Raw genomic sequence first — 23,740 nt, 5'->3', positions numbered from 1 at the left:
GTGGAGGTATGGGCTTGAATAGGGTGCTCTTTCGAAGAGCTGGTGCAGACTCAATGGGCCGAATGGCAGCCTTCAGCACTGTAAATTCTATGAACTATGAACTCTGCCCCCGTTTGACTAAGTTCCACTATATTTGCCATGGACTTTGGTGTCCTCTAGTGGGAAGAAATCAGAACTGCAACATGTCTGGCGGAAAGTGGCCAAATCAGGAAAACCATTTCAGCCACGGAATGTTGCCTTGTGATCCTGAGTAGCCTTTTACACACAGGCTGAGTATGGGGATTGTGGTAATGTTGAGACGTGCAAGATCTGTGCCTGTCGTACACTGACCTCCTTGAAGCAGACGTTATGGGATTTGCTGCTCCAGAACCTGAGCACAGAATCCCGGCCCACGCTTGGCTGCAGTGTTGGGGGGTGCTGTACTGCCGGAGCCTTTTGAAGCCTCAGTTTAACAATCTCATTCAACTGTCTGCTCAGCAACGTGGAAAAGACTACATTTTTAAATAAAAACAAAATAAGCAGGTAACTCTTGTGTCTCGCTCAACCAACACTGCCAAACTCTGGCCATTCACTTTGTTTGTGGGATCTTGCTGTGCACCAGTTGGGTTCCTGCTTTTACCTCCATGAAAGTACTTGATTGGCGGTGAAGCCTGAGGATGCGGTAGGCGCTGTATAAATGCAAGTCTCTCTTTTATAAAAGCTGCTCAAAGTCAAGAATCACCCACATGGGGCCTGATTTTACTGTGCAGTCGTTCAGGACGGGCCTTCTATTGTCCTTCAGGCAGGTGCACCTCTCGTCCTATATGCCCAAAATGAAAGGCCATTGCTGCTGCAGTGGCAAGGGGCAGAAATACCCAGCGAGAGGGTTCTCTGGGCCTCCGGAACAGTTCATACAGCCTCTGTTATGAACAGTGTTTTTACTGTGCCAGGTAGTGTAAGCATCCTGGGGAGCTGTGCTTGGTGGATGCTGCTGGATGCATGAGATTGTATTGTTGTTCTGGACTCTAAATACCTCTTCATTGACTGTTTCAGCTCCCGTGGAAATCGCTAACCAGCATAATCGAATACTATTACATGTGGAAAACAACTGACAGATACGTGCAACAGGTAGAGGGTGCTGCTTTTCATCGATACTGAATGTTGGCTATAGGAACTTCTGCGTAGGCTGGGATGAGCTGGTAGGCTGGTTGCTTCAGTGTCGGCACTGGGCTTATCTTCCCCCCTCCTCACCCCCTCAAATGTTTTTACGGTAATACTAGATGGTTTGATTCTGGTGCACTGGCCCTCATAGAGTTACACAGCAGCGAAGACTAGAAAAGCAGAGTAGAAAAGCTAAACCCCCGGTTACAGAGGAACCTGGGTGTCCTGGTACATGAATCTCTCAGTCAGCATGCGGGCACAGCAAGTAACCAGGAAGGCAAATGGAACGCTGCCCTTTATTTCTCGGGATTGGAGTATAAAGTTATGAAAGTCTTGCTAACGCTGTATAGGGAAGTGGTGTGACTGCACCTGTGGGGAACTGGTCTGCTTACAGTGGAAGCAGTTCAGAGAACTGGGATGAGGGGCTTTTTGAGGAAAGATTTGAGCAGGTTAGCCTGTGCATTTGGAGTTCAGAAGAATGAGGGGCGATCTGGTTGAGAAATATGACCCAGAGTGGACTCGACAGGGGCAGATGCCCCGAGAGTGTTTCCTTACATGGGAATCTAGAAGAGTTTAAAACACCGAGGCGTCTCCCTGTTAAGACTGAGAAGAGGAAAAACAATGGCTCTGCGGTTGTAGGCCTGTGGTCTTCTCTTTCCCCAGAAAGCAGTGGAGCCTGGGCCATTGAATCTGTTCAAGGCTAAACTAGGCCGATTTTTAAACCAAAACTGGAGTTGAAGCCACAGACCGATCAGCCTACCCCTATTTCTGTGCGATCTTATGATAAGGAGACCGACCATATGCATAAACTATCCGATTAATCCTTTAGCCCTGCGATTCTTTTCCCGTTCAAGTATTTATCCAATTCCTCTTTGAAGATTACTGTTGAATCTGTATCCAGCGCCCCTTGAGGGAGCACTGCCAAGTTTTAATCTGCCTGTGGAAAGCAGCTTCTCCTGCCCTCCACTCTGGCTCTTATGCCCAATACCATAAGTCTGTGCCCTCTGGCTACTGACCTTTTGCCAGTGGAAAGATAGGAGACCATTAAAAGTCCTCATAATTTTGAACCTCCATTAAATCTTTAACCTTCTGATGGGAGCAATCCTAGATTTTTGGCTCTTGGGGCTGGGAGTGATCGCGGGTCAACGTTTTCTCAAACCTGTGTGTTCCAAGCCCATTGCAATGTTAGAGGGACATCCGCACGCGGTTTCTGCCTTATTTTTTTGTTCTTTTAGTTTTTTTGCATTGGGAACCCCTGAGGTGATAAGAGGTCCCGACCTTGGTCCCACTCGCTGACAGGCTGGTGTCCACGTGAGACTCATTGTTTTGCTTCTGCTCCGCTGGCTGAGGGTGGTGAGGATGCCGAGGCGGCAGCTTTCTGAGGGCGTGTGAATTCTTCCAAGGGAGACCGTTGGCCGTTCAAAAGCCCGCAGCTCACCAGCGCGGCGAGCAGACCAAGAAAGGAATGACGGCTGTCCAAACTTAACTGTGCATGTCCCTTTGAAACATTGCCGGACTGCTGGTGTCGTTCCCAGGGACTCAACCAGGCTAAACTTCAGCCACCAATACTTCCCCTGGCCGCTGTATTCTCACAGTGGGAATCCAATTACTTGAGTGTAACGGTCAACTTTTGTTTGGGGTCCTACTCTCTCAACTGTGACCCCCAAGATATTTGTGTAGTGGGGGGGGGGGGTGTCTCTAAATGTAGCGATGCTTCGATGCAGCTGTCCTGTGGATCTCGTGTTCAGGAACGAAAGACCTCGTGGGTCCCAAGCGCTGTTGTCTCGGGCAGGCTCCTGTGGGCACAATGGTGACCAGCGGCACGTTGAAAACTAGATCAGACCTCGGGCTGTGTTTGAGTTTTCAGTACGTCAGCATCCACACGGAAGGGACGAGTCTGAAGAGGTCGCTAATCAATGCAGTCCTTTTTTCTTCCAGAAACGTTTGAAAGCAGCTGAAGCAGAGAGCCGACTGAAGCAAGTATACATCCCCAACTAGTAAGTCCTCCCATGAGATTGTCTCCTTTTAAAAATATATACCTAGTAAATATATCAAACAAATATCAGGTGTCGTGCAAGGCAAACTGGGTCGAAGAATAAATAAAAAAAAACAATTTTTATTCAAATTTTTCAATAACAAATTTTCTCCCAACAATAAAATAAACAAGGTATAGAAATAAACAGAAAGAAGAACCCCCCCCCCCAATACAAAGCAATAAATTAATAACAATACAAAAAAGAAGAAAGTAGCAAACAAACAGTCGCAAAAACAAACCCACTTAACAGACCCATAGCCCCCCCCCCCCCGGGTTCGGGGGCTTCGCGTCCCTCCACTGCAAGAGAATCCTACGCCGGGCTACTAGAGGCGCAATGGCCAGGGTACCGGCCCCTCTCGCCTCCTGCACTCCCGGCTCCGATGCGACCCCAAAGATAGCGAGCCTCCAGCCTGGTTCCACCCTGGAACCGACCACCTTGGACAAGGTCCCTGCCACCCCCTTCCAGAAACCCTTCAGCGCCGGACACGGCCAGACCATGTGGGTGTGGTTCACTGGGCCTCCCGAACACCTCCCACACCTGTCCTCTCACCCAAAGAACCGGCTCATCCTGGCCCCAGTCATGTGCGCCCTATGCAGCACCTTCAGCTGAATTAAGCTGAGCCGTGCACAAGAAGAGGACGAGTTCACCCTCCCCAGGGCATCCGCCCACGTCCCCTCGTCGATCTCCTCCCCCAACGCTTCCTCCCACTTCGCTTTCAGCTCTTCCACCGAGGCCTCCTCCTCCTCCTGCATCACCTGATAAATTGCCGAGATCCTGCCCTCACCGACCCACGTCCCCGAGAGCACCCTATCCTGAACCCCCCTTGGCGGCAATAGCGGAAACTCCGCCACCTGCCGCTTAACAAACGCCCTAATCTGGATATACCTGAAGGTATTCCCAGGGGGGAGACCCCACTTCCCCTCCAGCTCCTCTAAAGTCGCAAATTTCCCATCGAGGAAAAGGTCCCCCATCCGCCTGATGCCTGCCCTATGCCAACTCAAAAACCCACCATCTATTCTCCCTGGTGCAAACCGGTGATTGCCCCTTATCGGGGCCCCACACTGAGGCCTTCACTTCCCCCCTATGCTGCCTCCACTGCCCCCAAATTTTGAGGGAAGCCACCATTACTGGACTCGTAGAGTACCTTGCCGGGGGGGAGTGGGAGCGGGGCCATCACCAATGCCTCCAAACTCGTGCCCACACAGGCCGCCCCCTCCAACCTCTTCCAGGATCAGTGAGATTATTGCTCTAGACATCGTCGGGGGCAGCGCCGCCCCCCCCGCCTTATTCAGGGTCCTCACGAACAGTGGGCCCAGCAGATCTGAGAACTTCTTATAAAACTCTACCGGGAACCCGTCAGGTCCCGGTGCTTTCCCTGTCTGCATGCTCCCCAGCACCTCCATCAGCTCCTCCAACTCGATTGGGGCCCCCAGACCTCCACCCGCTCATCCTCCGCTCTTGGCAACTCCAGCTTATCCAGAAAGCAGTCCATCCCGCCCACCTCCCTAGGGCGCACCGACCGGTACAGCCCCTCGTAAAAGGATCTGAACACCCCATTAATGTCCCTACCACTCCGCACCAGGTTCCCTCATGCATCTGTGACTCCCCCTATCTCTCTCGCTGCCTCCCACTTCTGGAGCTGGTGGGTCAGCATCCGACTTGCCTTTTCCCCGTACTCATATACCGCCCCCTCCTCCACTGCGCCTCCGCCTTTCGGGTGGTCAGTATATCGCATTCCACTTGGAGACTGCGACGCTGCCTCAAAAGCCCCTCCTCCGGGACATCCGCATACCTCCTGTCCACCCTTACCATTTCTTCCACCAACCTCTCCCTCTCAACTCTCTCCCCACTCTCCCTGTGCGCCCGAATACATATCAGCTCCCCTCTAACCACTGCCTTCAGAGCTTCCCAGACCACCCCAACTTGCACCTCCCCATTGTCATTAGCTTCCAAATACCCCTCTATACCCCGACGGACCCGCCCACATACTTCCTCCTCTGCCAGAAGCCCCACATCTAACCTCCACAGCGGGCGCTGATCCTTCCCCTCCCCCAGCTCCAGGTCCACCGAATGCGGAGCGTGGTCTGATATGGCTATCGCCGAATACTCCGCCCCCACCACTCTCGGGATTAGCGCCCTGCTGAGAACAAAAAAGTCAATCCGGGAATAAGCCTTGTGGACATGGGAGAAAAAGGAAAACCCCCTACCTCCCGGCCTCAAAAACCTCCAAGGGTCGACCCCTCCCATCTGATCCATTAACCCCCTCAGCACTGAGGCCGCCGCCGGCCCCCTGCCCGTCCTTGACCTCGAACGATCCAGAGCCGGGTCCAGCACTGTATTAAAATCCCCTCCCAAGATCAAGTCCCCGTCTCCAGGTCCGGGATCCGGCTCAACATTCGCCGCATGAAGCCCGCATCGTCCCAGTTGGGGGCGTACACATTAACCAGAACCACCCGCTCCCCTTGAAGCCTACCACTCACCATTACATATCTTCCTCCACTGTCCGCCACCACACTCGACGCCACAAACGACAAGCTCTTGCCAACTAAAATCGCCACCCCTCGATTCTTCGCATCTAGCCCCGAGTGGAACACCTGCCCAACCCAGCCTCTTCTCAGCCTCACCTGATCCGCCACCTTAAGGTGTGTCTCCTGGAGCATAGCCACGTCCGCTCCCAGCCCCATCAAATGCGCCAAGACCCGGGACCGCTTCACCGGTCCATTCAGCCCCCTCACGTTCCATGTGGCCAGCCGAATCTGGGGTGTCTTCCCCCTCCCTCTGCGCTGGTCAGCCATAGCTCTCCCTCGGCTCACCACGTGCCCGCAGAACCCCCCAGGCCCGTTCCATCATACTTCCGTAAGTCAGCCGACTCCTGCTGACCCCGGCTGCTCCCACCATCCCAACGACCCCCCCGATGCAACATAACCACCATTCCCCCCGCCCACTGCTCCTCCAGCGCGGGAAGAAAACCCGCGCTTCCATCCCAAACCCCGCCCCCCCCCGACCCAACACGCGGGAAAAAGACGGGCACATGACCCAGCGGGACTGCGAACAGCTCCCCAACCCTCCACCAGTGAAAAAACGAAAAAGCACCCAAATAAATAAATAACAGCCCCAAAATGCGAAAAAGCAAAAAGGCATCATCAAACACAACCAATAAAAACAAAAGAATACCAAGGAGGACAAAGCCGGACTGTATACATCATTCCCCAGCCCCCCAGTCCTCAGTTCGAGTCCAGCTTCTCTGCCTGGACAAAGGCACAGGCCTCCTCCGAGGAATTGAAGTAGAGCTGGCGACCCTTGTAAGTGACCCAGAGGCGTGCCGGCTGTAGCAGGCCGAACTTCACCCCCTTCTTGTGAAGCACTGCCTTCGCCCGATTGAAACCAGCCCTTCTCTTCTCCACCTCCGCGTTCCAGTCCCGTACCAGCCTCCCCGGACAGGCGCTGGAATGTGGCGACTAGGGGCTTTTCACAGTAACTTCATTGAAGCCTACTCGTGACAATAAGCGATTTTCATTTCATTTTTCATTTCAGTCCTGATAGATCCTGATCTCTGCATTCTCCCACTTGCTGCTCCTTTCCTTCTTCGCCCATCTCAGCACACGCTCACGGTCAACGAAGCGGTGAAAACGGACCAGCACCGCCCTAGGCGGCTCGTTCAGCCTGGGCTTCCTCAATAGCACTCGATGGGCACCCCAGCCCATTAATGAGTTCAGCATCACAGCCACGTAGGCCCCCAAATCCGAACCTTCCAGCCCCTCCGGGAGGCCCAAAATCCGCAGGTTCTAATGACGGGAGTGGTTCTCCATCTCCTCCATCCTCGCTAGCCACATCTTGTGAAGCACCTCGTTCGACTCCACCTTCACTGCCAGGCCTAGGATTTCATCCTCGCTCTCCGAGGCCTTTTGCTGTAGCTCTCGGATCTCTGCACCCTGAGCCGTCTGAGTCGCCATGAGCTTGTCCAGCGAGGCCTTAAACGGTTCCAGGATCTCAGCCTTCAGCTCGCTGAAGCAGCTCCTGCTGCTCCTGCGCCCACTGCTGCCACGCTGCCGGTTCCCCGCCCGCCGCCATCTTGTTTTTCCTGCCTCGCACCTTTCTCTGCTCCAAAGCTGATTTTTTGACCGCTCCGCTCCTGGTCCAGTCCATCCACCGGCAGATGAGCACAGTGGATGTGTTCCCACCCGGGGAAAAGTCCAACCAGCACCGCTACGGGCCCTTAAAAGAGCCCAAAAGACCAAAAATAGCGGGAGCTACCGAACGTGCGGCTTAGCTCCGCATCACCGCAACCGGAACTCTGGGGCGAATAATAATGAAACATAACCGATGTCGCTTGATCTCAGCGTGAAATCCTTAAGAGTTGACACATGCACACAGCAAGCAGATTTTAGGTAACTGTCAGGCCGAACACAGCTGTAGCTTTTTTTGATACATTTAAAGTACCCAATTAAGGGGCAAATTAGCGTGACCATTTCACCTATCCTGCACATCTTTGCGTTGTGGGGGTGAGACCCAAGCAGACACAGGGAGAATGTGCAAACTGCACATGGACAGTGACCCGTGGCCGGGATCGAACCCGGGTCCTCGGCGCCTTGAGGCAGCAGTGCTAACCACTGCACCACCGTGCCGCCCCAGTAACACAACTAAAACTAATAAATTTTGAAGGGGTGATGAATAACCTATGGTTCTGTAAGAGTCAGGTCCTCAGTCCCCAGGGTTTTTTGAGGCTACACCTGACCCTTTTTAAATAACACTTTTTAAAAAAACAAATAACCGTTTAATAGCGCAGAACGTGAATGTTGCTGAAAAGTATTTTGTTGTCGAAGCTATTTGTCTTGCATTCAACAGGACAACTCGCAAGAATACCAAATGTATTAGGAGCAACATTTTATACTGTATGAGAAAAGTGTGTTGATTGGTGGAGGCTTTGCCATGGAGAATGGACCAGTTGATAGCAACTGACAGTTAACTGCCAAGCATTATTTGAAACTTAAACCAGGCAGCTGATCTTGTGAATTGTCCTGATGAGTGCAATAAGAAAAGCTTTGACAAAACTCGTGCTGTCCTGAAGATACTGCATCTTTTGGAGTACAGTTCTGCAGGTCCCATAGCCGTTTTGTGTGAATGTTGACCATGAAGAGTGTTCAGTCGGAGGGAACATCTGGCTCTCCGCCTGTCCGCACCAATTGTCTGCGCTTTACCCAAGACTGGTATCTTTTGATCAGCACCACTTAAGTTACCATTTTTTCTCCATCTGGAACTGGGGAGAGTGACCACAAAGAGTGTTAAATCAGGCTACCAGGTTTGCAGCAGTGGGGATACAGCTTTTTGGGCACGGTGCAGTCTCCTACTGATCAGACACCATGAGCTTTCAACATCCGTCTCTGTTATTTTCTTCAGCAACAAGCCAAACCCTAACCAGATCAATGTGAATAATGCAGTCAGCAAACCTGGGATGGTAAATGGAGCTGGGTTCCCAGGGCAGAACGGAGGAGCGGGCAGGGCTTGTGAGAGCTGCTACAGTAAGTAGAACCTTGCTACACACACACACACACACACACACACACACACACGCTCATGGGCCAGTGTCATCCTACGATGTGCGTGCGAGAGCCACAATCGACACTTCACTCTCGTGTGGAGGATTTTAACCAGCAAGCAGGACATTCTCAAACTGTATAACCCAATCCCACATCCAGGCCATCGGGAGAGATGATGCAGGATTGTTTGGGGTTGTTTAACACTGGGTTAAATCGCTGAATTGAAAGCAGACCAAGGCCGGCCGGCAGCACGGTTCAATTCCCGTACCAGCCTCCCCGAACAGGCGCCGGAATGTGGTGACTAGGGGATTTTCACAGTAACTTCATTTGAAGCCTCCTTGTGACAAGCAATTTTCATTTCAAGAATGACATGTACCAAGTACCACTTACTGCAAAAATGTCAACCTTTTGTCCACTTTGACCTGGACCCTTCCTTTTGCCCCCTTACCACCCACAATTTATGCGGCACTTCCCCTGAACTCAGAACTCGCTGTGAATCCCTGGGGGCCACAACTATACTTGTGTGCATGTTACCGTAACTCATTGGTTTCCTCTCGGGAAGGGGAGCCTCCGTTATTTCTGAGCATAGTGGGTCAGGCAGAGGCCTTTCATCTCTGGTGCACTGCTGTCAAATCCAGCTCACAGAATGTCTCCCCAGGACTGCTGTGTTTGGCTTGTGTCAGCAGGCGACTTCGCCATTATAGACCCAAACTGCTGGGGAAACTGAAGCAGAGGTGACAGACTTGCCTGATTGGGGGGGGGATATTTGTGTCACGGGAACATCCGCCTGTGGCTGAGTGGAGCACATTACTAGTGCGGTGCAGAAGAGCTTCTCCTGTTACGGTACCTGGGCAGACACCAATTTATATTCGGGAACTGGACGAGACCCTATTAAATTTGTGAACAGAGGAAAGGATACTTGCACCAGGACTAATTCCACTGACAAACGGGGATCTTTTATATTAAATCAAACTTTATTATTAACACTGGATTAACCCCATTATCATTCAAGGAAAAAGCAGCTTTTCAATTAAGTTCTTGAAAAAAGGAACGGTCTTTGAGCTGACTTTCCCATCTATTTCTAAAGTTTCAAATAAGTAAAATCTACACCCACAGGTCAAATGTCACTGACTAATAAAGTTCACACTCAGTGGCTCACAGATTTATTCACAAAGTCCTTGGGAGAGAAGCTTTCGGAAGTCAGTCTGAGAAACACAACTCCTTTCCTCAGAATCCAGAACGGAACTCCAAAAATGAAACTAAGAACAACAGACTCCGGGCAGGGCTGAAAACGAAACTAAAAACAGCCCCAGCCCCTCCCAAGAGTGAAATCACAGTCTGCCTAGCTGTTAACCCCTTAATCACACCTTTAGCAGATATATAATCTGGATACCGTAACCCAAGTTCTTTTAATAACTTTACCACCAACTTTACCAAAGATACAAAAACCACTTTGATCCATAGCACTATGTACCTAACGTGTGCTGTACCTCGCCTGGGAGTGTTAAACAGGACACTGTAGAAGGAACTTTAATCTGTATCTAGCCTGTGCTGTACTTGCCCTGGGCATGTTTGATGGGACATGCTTTACTCGACCCAAGTGCCTGTGCCGGGGAGCTTTTCCTCTCTCAGTAATGGCACCTCTCTCTTTTGGATATCTTCTCGTTTACCTCCAGTGTTACAAACACTTGAGATGCTGAAAGAATGCTTCCCTGATGAGAGAGTCCAGAACTAAGGGACACAGTTTAAAAATAAGGGGCGGAATTCTCCGACCCTCCCCGGGGGGTTGGAGAATCGCCCGGAACCGGCGTCAATCCCGCCCCCGCCGTGGCCCGAATTCTCTGCCACGGGGGCGGGAATCGCGTTGCACCGGTCGGCGGGCCCCCCGCGGCGATTCTCCAGCCGAAGTCCCGTTGCTGACAGGCCGTTCCCGCCGGCGAGAATCAAAGCACGTCTGGTGCCGGCGGGATTGGCGGCACGGGCGGCGGGGTCCTGGGGATGTGCGGGACAATCGGGCTCCCCCCGGGGGGGTGCCCCCACGGTGGCCTGGCCTGTGATTGGGGCCCACTGATCGGCGGGCGGGCCTGTGCCATGGAGGCACTCTTTTTCTTCCGCCCCACCATGGCCTTCACCATGGCGGGGGCGGAAGAGACCCCCCTCCCCTGCGCATGCGCCAGTATGATGTCAGCAGCCGCTGACGCACCGGCGCATGCGCTGACTTCCACCAGCCGGCGAAGGCCTTTTGGCCCCGGCTGGCGGGGCGCCAAAGGCCGTTCGCGCCGGCCGGCAGAGCGGGAGCCGAACCGCCGCGGGCCTAGCCCCTAAAGTTGCGGAGAATTCTGCACCTTTGGGGCGGCCCGACACCGGAGTGGTTCACACCACTCCGTCCCGCCGGGACCCCCCACCCCGCTGGGTAGGGGAGAATCCCGGCCAAGAAGTCTCCCATTTAAGATGGAGATGATTTTTTTTCCTGAGGGCGTGAATGTGGAATTCTATTCCCTGGAGTGGTGGAGGCAGGGTCATTGAGTACAGATACCAAACTCAGCATCCGGGAAGCTCTGCACTGGTTGTGTGCCAGATTTGGGGATTTTATGCACTTTTGGTCCTCGGCCTGAGTTTCCCAATCAAAACACTACAGATGTAAGTAACGTTAAAGACATTTGTGGGTGAATAGTTATTGATGTGTTCCCCTTAGTTCCCGGCTGGCACTTAATAATAAGAATCTTTATTGTCACAAGTAGGCTTACATACACAATAATGTTACTGTGAAAAGCCCCTAGTCGCTACACTCCGGCGCATGTTCGGGTACACAGAGGGAGAATTCAGAATGTCCAATTCACCTAACAAGCACGTCTTTCGGGACTTGTGGGAGGAAACCGGAGCACCCGGAGGAAACCCACACAGACACTGGCACAACCCCGCACAGACAGTGACCCAAGCCAGGAATCGAACCTGAGACCCTGGCGCTGTGAAATGAAATGAAATGAAAATCGTTTATTGTCACAAGTAGGCTTCAAATTAAGTTACTGTGAAAAGCCCCAAGTCGCCACATTCTGGCGCCTGTTCGGGGAGGCTGGTGCGGGAATTGAACCGTGCTGCTGGCCTGATTTGGTCTGCTTTCAAAGCCAGCGATTTAGCCCTGTGCTAAACAGCCATAGTGTTAACCACTGTGCTACCATGCTGCTAACTATTGGTATCGTCCTGGGGTGACCGTTTGATATGGGCCTTGTTGGATAAATCCAGAGAGTTTTTAATTTGCACCATTTGAAAATTTGACTTCTCCAGTTCTATTTGTTAAAAAAATCCGATAAGAATTCCAAAGTGACACTGCCCACGTCCGACCTGAACAAACACGCGCGCTTTGAGTGCATGTGACCTCAATTTACCGAGTTGTCACCCGCGTAGGAGCCGCTGATCAGTGACGCGCCACTTGCTGAACCTGGACGTTCCCCTCTTTGCTGCTCGCGTCAGGACAGGTTGCTGAGGGCTCTCTGATTTCTATTTCTCCTCTTAGCAACCCAGTCGTACCAGTGGTATTCGTGGGGCCCTCCGAACATGCAGTGCAGATTGTGCGCGGCTTGCTGGAATTACTGGAAGAAGTACGGTGGCCTCAAGATGCCGACAAGGCTGGAGGGCGAGAGGCCTGGACCTAATCGCAGCAGCTCGGTAAGTGCTTCATCTTTTCTGGTCAAAAAGGGCGGCAGGGAGAAAGGGGAAGTATTTCGACCAAGTGTCAAAAGGTTTTCCTTTCGTGTCACCACAGTGACATTCCCTTGTAGAAAACAATAATGAAGCAACTGAGGGCATCAGAGGCTTACGGTCCAGTCATTGGAAAGATGACTTTACAAGTTTGAGAGACCGGGTTAAGAAAGCTCGACAGATATTTTCATCCAAAGGGCAGTTAAGTTGTGGAGTAAGTTGTCAGACAAAGCAGTGAGCAGCTCGTACAGACCAGGTTAAGGGACAACTTTTAAAATTAATTTATGGGAAGTGGACGTCGCTGGCAAGATCAGCATTTGTTACCCGTCCAAAATTGCCCTTGCTTGCTGAGCCACTTCAGAAGGGCAGTTAAGAGTCAACCACATTTCTGTGGGGCCTGGAGTCACGTACAGGCCAGACCGGGTAAGGGCAGCAAATTTCATTAGCTGATGTTTGTATAAGCGTGTTCATAGTGCACCTGGAAGAGTTCCTAAGGGCATTGGTTGTGGCTTCATCAGTACAAGAAAAAGTTTGAAGGCAAGTTACTGAAGCTTGAATGCTTCTGGATAAAATCCTCACCGTTTCCCTCAAAGAGGTCACTTTAAAAATGAAGCTTCTGCCAAGTTAACAGTTTTCTTTAGACTCGGCATGTGCTGTGGAGGGAGAGACTTAAATGCTTCTTCCTGTGCAAACACGATGGGCCAAGTGCGCCGTAACAATGCCATGCTTTACACCTGTGATGCAGGCTTGACCGCTGCAGCAATCACTGTGGTATGTAGGTAAAGTATGTGTGCTCTGTTCCACGTGCCATCTAACTGTGACTGTTTTTAACCCTGTAGAATCCCCATGGGTATTGGGTGAAGAACGCCAACCCCAAGTTTACACTGAAGACGCGGCAGGCTTTCTGTCTTCAAACAACGAGACTAACCAAAATTGCACGGTATTTCTGTCAGAACCTGTTCCACCCTCGGCAAGCAGCACGGCGTCCCTTTATACCAATCAACAGTGCGGCTATCAAAGCAGAATGTGAGTTGCTGTGGAGCTGTAATGGACTGCTTCTTCTTGGTAACTTGCAGCTAGATGATTACTGTTTCTTAACTATTACACTGCGGTCTGCCACTCCTAAATTGGAGCCTAACTTTGCTCTCTGTGTCCTAACATACACCAGCTCCTGTGTGCTCACATTTGCTTCTGGTCCACCGAAACCTTGATTTTAAAATTCTATTCCTGTGTTCCGATCCCACCGTGGCGCCTTTCCACACAAGACAGATCCTTGAAGTTGCGGCAAAGATCAGCTCAGCCACGAGTCTTATTTTGGGCACAGCAGACTTTTTTTTTTTTAAATAATTTTTATTGAAAGAATTTTTTACATGAAGATATTTACCCCAACTAACTCTAAAATATTACAAAATATTCCCTCTTAACAAATATCCCCCCCCGCCCGAACTCGCGCGCATTGTCCCTCCCCCCTCCCCCCTCCCCCAAAAACAAACAAAGCAACAATCAACATCAGACATGAACTGCGAGCAATTTTGCCCGCGTTTCAAAATAACCCACCACAACCGTTGTTTCCCCCCCCCCCCGGGTTGCTGCTGCTACGACCTCTGTACCCTATCTCTGAGCCAAAAAGTCGAGGAACGGCTGCCACCGCCTGAAGAACCCTTGTACCGACCCTCTCAGGGCGAATTTGACCCTTTCCAACTGAATAAAGCTTGCCATGTCATTAATCCAAGTTTCCACGCTTGGAGGCCTCGCGTCCTTCCACTGTATTAGTATCCTTCTTCGAGCAACTAGGGACGCAAAGGCCAGTACTCCGGCCTCTCTCACCTCCTGTACCCCCGGCTCCACCCCAACTCCAAAGATCGCAAGCCCCCATCCTGGTTTGACCCTGGATCCCACCACCCTCGACACCGTCCTTGCCACCCCCTTCCAGAACTCCTCCAGTGCCGGACATGCCCAAAACATATGGACATGGTTCGCTGGACTTCCCGAAAACCTGACACATCTGTCCTCACCCCCAAAGAACCGACTCATCCTTGTCCCCGTCATATGGGCTCTATGTAGCACCTTAAATTGAATGAGGCTAAGCCTCGCACACGAGGAGGAAGAATTAACCCTCTCCAGGGCATCAGCCCATGTCCCATCCTCTATCTGTTCTCCCAGCTCCCCCTCCCACTTGGCTTTCAGCTCCCCTACTGATGCCTCCTCCGCCTCCTGCATTACTTTGTAGATGTCCGATATCCTCCCCCCTCCGACCCAGACCCCCGAGAGCACCCTATCGCTCGCCCCCCTACTGGGGAGCAAGGGAAACCCTTCCACCTGGCGTCTAGCAAATGTCTTCACCTGCAAATGTCTAAACATGTTTCCCGGGGGGAGCCCGAATTTCTCCTCCAGCTCTCTCAGGCTCGCAAACCTCCCATCTACAAACAGATCCTTCAGCTGCCTGATGCCCACCCTGTGCCAGCTCTGAAATTCCCCGTCCATGTTCCCCGGGATGAATCTATGGTTCCCTCTTAACGGTGCCTCCATCAGACCTCCCACTTCCCCCCTGTGTCGCCTCCACTGCCCCCAGATCTTGAGGGTGGCCGCCACCACCGGGCTCGTGGTGTACCTCGTGGGAGGGAGCGGCCATGGCGCCGTTACTAAGGCCCCCAGGCTTATGTTGCCACAGGACGCCCTCTCCATTCGTTTCCAAGCTGCCCCCTCCCCTTCCATCATCCACTTGCGCACCATCGATACATTTGCCGCCCAGTAATACCCCGAAAGATTGGGTAATGCCAGCCCTCCACTATCCCTACTCCGCTCCAAGAAGACCCTCCTCACCCTTGGGGTGCCGTGCGTCCACACGTAGCTCATGATGCTGCTCGTCACCTTTTTGAAGAAGGCCCTAGGGAGGAAGATGGGCAAGCACTGAAATAAAAACAAAAACCTCGGGAGGACCGTCATTTTAACGGACTGCACTCTGCCCGCCAGCGACAGCGGCACCATGTCCCACCTTTTAAATTCCTCCTCCATCTGTTCCACCAGCCTGGAGAAGTTCAGCTTGTGGAGAGTCCCCCAGTTCCTTTCCACCTGCACCCCTAAATATCTAAAACTCTTTCCTGCTCTCTTAAACGGGAGTCTCCCGATTCCCTCTTCCTGGTCCCCTGGGTGTATCACAAATACCTCACTCTTGCCCAAGTTTAGCTTGTACCCCGAAAAGTCCCCAAATTCTGCTAGCAGTTCCATCACCTCCGGCATTCCCCCTTCTGGGTCTGCCACGTATAGCAGCAGGTCGTCCGCGTATAACGATACCCGGTGCTCCTCCCCGCCCCTTGTCAGCCCTCTCCACCCCCCTGAGCCCCTCAGTGCCATCGCCAACGGTTCAATTGCCAGTGCGAAGAGCAGGGGGGACAAGGGGCACCCCTGTCTGGTCCCCCGGTGGAGCCCAAAATATTCCGACCTCCTACCATTCGTCGCTACACTTGCCATCGGGGCCGAATAGAGCAGCTTCACCCATTTAATAAATCCCTCCCCAAATCCAAACCGTTCCAGCGTCTCCCACAGGTACTTCCACTCCACCCTATCAAATGCTTTCTCCGCGTCCAATGCCACCACTATCTCCGCCTCACCCTCCACTGCCGGCATCATGATGACGTTTAGCAGTCTCCGCACGTTCGTATTAAGCTGCCGCCCTTTCACAAAACCCGTCTGGTCCTCGTGTATCACCCCTGGCACACAATCCTCTATCCTGGTAGCCAGGATCTTTGCCAGCAACTTGGCGTCCACATTCAGGAGCGAGATAGGCCTATATGACCCACACTGCACGGGGTCCTTGTCCCGCTTCAAGATCAGAGAGATCAGTGCCTGCGACATTGTCGGGGGCAGAGCCCCCCCCTCCCATGCCTCGTTGAAGGCTCGTACCAGCACAGGGCCCACCAAATCCGCATATTTTTTGTAAAATTCCACCGGGAACCCGTCTGGCCCCGGCGCCTTCCCCGTCTGCATATGCCCAATCCCCTTGACTAGCTCCTCTAACCCTATCGGCGCCCCCAGCCCCTCTACCAGCTCCTCTTGGACCTTGGGGAACCTCAATTTGTTCAAGAAGCCCTCCATCCCCCCTCCCCTCGTCGGCGGCTCTGACCGATACAGCTCCTTGTAGAAGTCTCTGAAGACCCCATTTACTTCTGGCCCCTTCTGCACTACGTTCCCACCCCTCTCCCTCACTCCCCCAATTTCCCTAGCCGCATCCCGCTTGCGGAGCTGATGCGCCAACATCCTACTCGCCTTCTCCCCATACTCATAAATCGCGCCCTGCGCCCTTCTCCACTGTGTCTCTGCCTTTCTGGTGGTCAACAGGTCGAACTTAGCCTGCAAACTGCGCCGTTCCCCCAACAGCCCCTCCTCTGGTGCCTCCGCATATCTCCTATCCACGTCCAAAAGCTCCCCCACCAGCCTCTCCCTCTCCTGTCTCTCCCTCCTTTCCCTATGTGCCCGTATGGAGATCAGCTCCCCCCGGATCACCGCCTTCAGGGCCTCCCAGACCATCCCCACCTGCACCTCCCCCGTGTCATTAGTGGCCAGATATCTTTCAATGCTCTTCCGGACCCTCTTACACACCACCTCATCCGCCAGCAACCCCACATCCAGGCGCCACAGCGGACGCTGGTCTCGCGCCTCCCCCATTTCCAAATCTACCCAGTGTGGCGCATGGTCTGAGACCGCTATGGCCGAGTACTCCACTTCCCGTACTCTCGGGATCAGTCCCCTGCTCAATACAAAAAAGTCAATTCTAGAATAGACTCTGTGGACATGGGAGAAAAAGGAATACTCCCTCGCCCTCGGCCTCCCAACCCTCCAGGGATCTACCCCTCCCATCTGCTCCATAAACCCCTTTAACACTTCTGCCGCTGCCACAATCCGACTCCTCCCGGCATGGGGGACATCCCCCCCCCTTACCACCCCTCCTCGACCCCGCTCCAGCGCGGGAAAGGGAGCCATTGCTGACCCCGCCCCTTCCTCCCACCCTCCTCCCTCCTCTGCCCCGCGTGCGGGAAACCAGAGGAAAGCCCGCGCTTTCGCCCTGCCACTCCCCACCCCTCCATCTTCAGTTCCACCCCCGTCCCCGATCCCACCCCGATACAAAGAAAAACCCCACAAGAAACACATACCCCCGGCACTCCCCCCCCCCCCCCCCCCCCACCCCGCCCCCCCAACATAACATTATAAATAACAGAAAAAAGAAAAAAACTGGTAGAGAGAAAAAAAGGGTCCAAAAATACAGCCAAGTGAAAATCCAACCAAAAGAAAGCCACGTGTCCAGCTTAAAGTACCAGAGCGGCAACGACCGCCAAGTATCCCCTGGTTCTAGTTCGAGTCCAGCTTTTCTTCCTGGACAAAGGCCCACGCCTCCTCCGGGGACTCGAAATAGTGGTGCTGGTCCTTATAGGTCACCCACAAGCGCGCTGGCTGCAGCATCCCGAATCTAATTCTCTTGGCATGCAGCACCGCCTTCGTCTGGTTGAACCGGGCCCGCCGCTTTGCCACCTCCGCACTCCAGTCCTGGTAGATCCTCACCGTCGAGTTCTCCCATTTGCTGCTCCTCTCTCTCTTGGCCCACCTCAGCACCCTCTCTCGGTCACTGAATCGCTGGAACCGAACCAGCACCGCCCTCGGGGGTTCGTTTGCTCTTGGCTTCCTGGCCATTACTCTGTAGGCCTCCTCCAGTTCCAGGGGCGAAGGGACGGCCCCTGCCCCCATCAGTGAGCCCAGCATTTCTGCCACATACCTCGGGAGGTCCGACCCCTCCAGCCCTTCTGCCAGGCCCAGGATCCTCAGGTTTTTCCGCCTCATGCGGGTATCCATCTCCTCCAGTTGGTTTTGCCATTTCAGGTGGAGTGCCTCGTGCACCTCCACCTTTCCCACGAGGACCGTGGCCTCCTCCTCCCTCACAGCCATCTCCTGCTGCAGCTCCCGAATTGACGCCTCTTGGGTCGCCTGGGCTCCCATCAGCCTGGTGGTCGTCGCGTTCATCGACTCCAGCAGCTCCACTTTCAGCTCCGTGAAGAAGCGCAGGAGAACGGCCTGCTGCTCCTCCGCCCATTTCCTCCAGTCCTCGGGTGCGCCGCCGGCCGCCATTTTGGATTTCTTCCCCCGCTTTTTTCGGGGCGCTGCTGCCGCTTTTTTTCCTGCCCCACTTCGGGTGATGACCATAAATTTCGCAGGGTTCTCCTCTGGGGACCTTCCCCCACCGGGAATCGTCGTTCCAGCGCCGTTAGGGGCCCTCCAATCGGCCCGAAAACACCTTCCTCGCAGGAGCAGCCAAACGTGCGACTTAGCTGGTCATAGCCGCAACCGGAACGTGGCACAGCAGACTTGACCCGAGGGGCTAAGTGCTCCTATTTCCTACGTTCACACATCTATAAGCTCATCCAGCTTTCTTGAGGACTTTGCGTTCCTCCGATTCTGACCCTGCACAGCCTGAATCTCTTTCAGTTCACCATTGGGTAGCCGCAGCCGTACCTTCATCAACCTCGCCCTTGAGCTCTATCCCTCGCTAAATACCACCACCCCTCTCTCCTGCTGTTACTCAAAATCTTCGTTTTTCGTCCTGGCGTTTGGTAATCTGTTCTATTATCTCTCTGACCTGGCTGTGAAAGTTTTGTTTGGTATCCCCGTGTAGTGCCTGCCGACATTTTAAAACCGGGGGAGTTGGGGAAGGGGGGGGGGGGGGGGGGGGGGTCTCTGCTCAATCTCAGCAAAGATTATAATGCTTGATTAAAATTGAGTACAGCACAGTCGTACGTGATAAAATACAACACAGATGGAGGCCGTTCAGTTCATCGAGCCTATGTCAGTCTTCTGAAAGGGCTATTTAATTAGTTCCAACTCTCTTCCCTCAGCCCTGTAAATTTATCCCCTTCAAACTTATCTCATTCCCTTTTGAAAATCCGCATTGAATCAGCTTTGAGGCAGAATATTCCAGATTGATACAACCCGCTAAAAGCAAATTACTTCTGTGTGGAGTTTGCAAGTTCTCCCTGTGAATTGTCTGCGTGGGTTTCCTCCGGGTGCTCCGGTTTCCTTCCACGGTCCAACGCTGTGCAGGTTAGGTGGATTGGTCATGTTAAATTGCCCCTTTGTATACGAAGGTTAGATGGGGTTATAGGGATAGAGCGGAGGAATGAGCCCGGATAGGGCGCTCTTTCAGAGGGTGGGTGCAGACTCGATGGGCCGAATGGCCTCCTTCCACAATGCAGGGATTCTCTGATACTGCAAATGCTGGAATCTGAAACAAAAAACAGAAAATGCTGGACAATCTCAGCAGGTCTGACAGCATCAGCGGAGGGAGAACGAAGCTAATGTTCCGAGTCTGGTTAGCCCTTTGTCAAGGCCTCCATCAAATCTGATGATACCGCTTTCCAAGACAGCGCTGCTGACATGGCTTACCAATGGCAAAGAGTCATCCAGACTTGAAACGTTAGCTCCGACCTCTCCCCAGATGTTGTCAGACCTGCTGAGGTTGTACAGCATTTTCTCCTTTTGATACACCTTGCTTTGAAAAAAAAATCAAATCCTCCTCATCTCGCACCCCTCAGTTCTCATGTCAACTCTGCCTCTGCCGGTTACCATCCTGCCAGTAGAAACCGCTTCTCCTTTATCTACTGTCATCAAATCTTCACTAGATTCTCTCTCGCCTTCCTATAGAGGATAGAAACCCCAGCTTCTGCAGTCTTTCCACCCAACTGACGGCCCTCATCCCTGGAGACGTTTGAGTAAATCCCCACTGCACCTAATCCCAGACCACAGATTTAAGGTTTTTGGCAAGAGATAAGGTGTGTGGAGGGAGGGCTCTGTTCACAGAGCGAGTGACCGCTACCTGGAACTCGCTGCCCACGAGGATGGTGGAAAGCAGAGAGAATGAATGATTTTGGAAGTAAATTGGGTGGCCACTTGGAAGGAAATACGCTTGCAGGGCCATGGGGATGGAGTGGGAAAATGGGACTGATTTGGGTTACTCCACCGAGAGCCAGCATAGACTTGATGGGCCGAATGGCCGCGCCTCCTGCGCCGGAATGTGGCGACTAGAGGCTTTTCACAGTAACTTCATTTGAAGCCTACTTGTGACAATAAGCAGTTTTCATTTTCATTTTTCAAATGACTGCTCTCGGCACCTTTCCAAAAGTGTTTTGCCCAGAATTGGACGCAATACAAGGCCTAACCAGTGATTTTGAGCAAGGTACTTTACTTTTTCCCTCTGTGCCTCTGTTAATAAAGTTGAGGATTCCACAAGTTTTAACAGCTCAATCAACCTGCTGTGTCACCTTCAAAATCTGTGGATGTCTCTCAATTCCTACACCTCAAAAAAATTGTACTATTTTAATATCTATTTTTAAAAATATTTTTATTCTCCATTTTCACATTTTCCTTCAAAATTTACATCCCCCCACAAACAGTAAACGGTAACAAATACAAAGTCAATACCTTAACATCAACAATGATCCCACCCTCCCACCATCCCAACCAACGGCCCACCTGTCAATATATGCGTCAAATAAAATAAACCCTCCCACGGTGAAAAAAAACAAAGACGAGAAAGGAGTCCGGAATCAGCCATTGTCACCATTAACCTATAGATTCCCCCCCCCCCCCCCCCCCCCCCCGGCCAACACACTATGCCATTCAGCCTCCGAAAGAGTACCGTAAATGACACCGAAGAGTTGTAAACCCCCCCCCCCCCTCCCCCCGCAACTCCTCCCCATCACTTTGTCTTGTAAAACTCCTCCCCCCAACCTCGGTTCCTTCCCCCCAACTTTCCACCCCGTCTAGACTCATCGGACCCTGTTCTGCCAGGCTCCGACGGTCGCAGCCCCTCCCTCCACCTCACCCCTGTTCACTGGCCGCCTTAAACCGGCCAGCGTGGAGGCCCCCGTCCGGGTCTCTTTCCCCCTTGCCCGGCCCCAGGAAAATCCAGAAGTCCCCTTTAGCACACAAACCCCGCATCCACACCCACACCCCAAAGAACCCTCTTCCCTTGTCCAAATATACACAACGTTGGCTCCTGTAGCCCATACACCAGCACGCAGTGAAACAAAAAAGAAAAAATACAGTCATGAGGCTACATCGGTACATGACCATTTCTCAATTCTGCCACAGTCCTTTTGCCTTTGCAAACTCCTCTGCTGCCTCCGACGTCCCAAAATAAAAGTCCTTGAACTTGTAGGTCACCCTCAGCTTCGCTGGATAGACAATGCTGCACTGCACCTTGCTAATGTACAGTGCCCTCTACACCCGGTTGAAGGCAGCCCGCCTTCTCGCCAGCTCCACCGTAAAGTCCTGGCATACGCGTATACCAGCTCCAGCCACTGCACCACCCGCTTCTGCTTAGCCCAGCACAGGACCTTCTCCTTTACACTGTACCTACGGAAGCACAGAGTCACTACTCTTGGCGGCTCACTCGCCTTTGGTACAGGCCTCCACGACCAATGAGCCCGATCCAGTTCATATCAGGAGGGATCCTCCCCCTCCCCCAATAGCTTCACCATCAACGTGGCAAATAGCTCAGTCGGCCTCGGTCCTTCCACTCCTTCGGGCAGCCCCACAATCCTCAAATTCTGTCGCCTGGATCTGTTTTCCAGATCTTCCATTTTGCCTCGCAGATCCTTGTTGATCTCTATCACCTTCCCCATCGAGATAAGTTGATCACTGTGCTGCAATAATGTCTCTTCCACTTCCTTCAGCGCCTCACCTTGCTCCCGCACCTCTGCCTCTGCGCTCACCACCGCCGGGGTAATCGCATCCTCCACCAGCACTTTCAAAACCGCCCCCATCTCCTTCCTCATTGCCTCCATGTGCTTTGTGAATTGCTTTTCTAATTCCACGGCCATCACCATAGTTATTTCTTAAGCCGTAAGCAATGCAGCCTCCCGTGATGCTCCAGCCTCCATTTTTTTTACCGACCCCGCGGTGACCTTTCCACTCCCCGACGGACTTTCAGCTGCTTTTTCCACGGCCGTTTTTTTACTGTTCCTCGACATTTCCCTTCCCTGTGCGCTCTCCTGACTTTTACTGCCTTGGCTGCCCCTAGGACCGGGTGCTAACCCCTGACAATGCTGTTCCCGAACGGGAGCCCTCCAACGCACGGCTGCCTCCCGCCCACTGTCACCGCAAGTCCCCAAATATCTATTTTTTAATGTAGATTTAGAGTGCCCAATTCTTTTGGCCCAATTAAGGGGCAATTTAGCGTGGCCAATCCACTTACCCTGCACCTCTTTGGGTTGTGGGGGTGAAAGCCATGCAGACACTGGGAGAATGTGCAAACTCCACACGGACAGTGACCCAGAGCCAGGATCTTATTTTATTATCTCTTGTGGGTTTTTTTTCCATACAAAATGCAACACTTCAGAAAATGTACGACGGAACAAGGTGTACTTTCTGCTTGTATGGCAGTAATGTTGAGGGAAAGTGGTTAAAGGGCCAGTTTTGTGTTATTTGTGCCTAGATTATGATCCTTTTCACTTGGGTTTCATTGCATGGCGTGGATAATTGTGGAAGTACTATGCCAAAATAGCCTATTTTATCACAGGCTTTCCCCTGTCATGGTCCAGTTGTTGGATTTATGAGCTGCACTGCTTCTGATATGATGTGCTGAATGCTTTCTCGTAGGTTCCTGCTTCGCGGTTCAACTGAAATGAAGTGAATCTCATGGTTGATATCCCTTGGTTGCAGCTAATATTGCATTTGCATCCTCACAGGCACTGCTCGACTTCCAGAAATCGGAGAGAAGGCAATCAAACTCAAACCTTTCGTCAGGAAGTCATTGGAATCTGTAGTAAAATACCTGGGTAAGTTACCACGTGTTCAGCCCAGCTTAGCTGCGAAGTCAGAACTGTGACGATGTTGCATTGTGTAATTTGCCAAAAGCAGACAGTATTGGGACCTGGGCTTTGTACGGCGGTCATGAGGAACCATGTTCCTAACCACTGAAACCGATGGGGGTGAAAGTATTCTGTCTGCTGGTGCAAAGTCCTACTTAGAATTATTATAATCCTGGACCAGACGGCAACAGTTACTATAATACCGGACAGAAACCCCAACGTTTTATTTAATTTGTAAAGACTATGAAGAAAGGATACAGAATTGATTCCACGCACAATAAGAACATAAGAACTAGGAGCAGGAGTCGGCCATCTGGCCCCTCGAGCCTGCTTCGCCATTCAATGCGATCATGGCTGATCTTTTGTGGACTCAGCTCCACTTTCCGTCCAGAACACCATAACTCTTAATCCCTTCATTCTTCAAAAAACTATCTATCTTTATCTTATAGAACAGAACATTACAGCGCAGTAT

General features: G+C 52.3%; 1 protein-coding gene across 2 annotated transcripts in view; it reads left to right on the top strand.

Annotated features, from left to right (window-relative positions):
* LOC119957801 (metastasis-associated protein MTA1-like) overlaps positions 1-23,740 on the top strand; it is a 159,951-nt gene that overhangs the window by 112,522 nt on the left and 23,689 nt on the right. For both annotated transcript variants that reach the window (XM_038785910.1, XM_038785909.1), the window contains exons 12-17: positions 1,033-1,107; positions 3,079-3,137; positions 8,574-8,695; positions 12,228-12,379; positions 13,252-13,438; positions 23,146-23,235. In XM_038785910.1, coding sequence (XP_038641838.1) covers positions 1,033-1,107; positions 3,079-3,137; positions 8,574-8,695; positions 12,228-12,379; positions 13,252-13,438; positions 23,146-23,235 — 685 coding nt within the window. The remainder of the gene's footprint in view (positions 1-1,032; positions 1,108-3,078; positions 3,138-8,573; positions 8,696-12,227; positions 12,380-13,251; positions 13,439-23,145; positions 23,236-23,740) is intronic.

Source organism: Scyliorhinus canicula, chromosome 27 (genome assembly GCF_902713615.1).
Source record: "Scyliorhinus canicula chromosome 27, sScyCan1.1, whole genome shotgun sequence".
NCBI classification, from domain to species: domain Eukaryota; kingdom Metazoa; phylum Chordata; class Chondrichthyes; order Carcharhiniformes; family Scyliorhinidae; genus Scyliorhinus; species Scyliorhinus canicula.
This window is presented reverse-complemented; position numbering and strand designations above follow the sequence as displayed.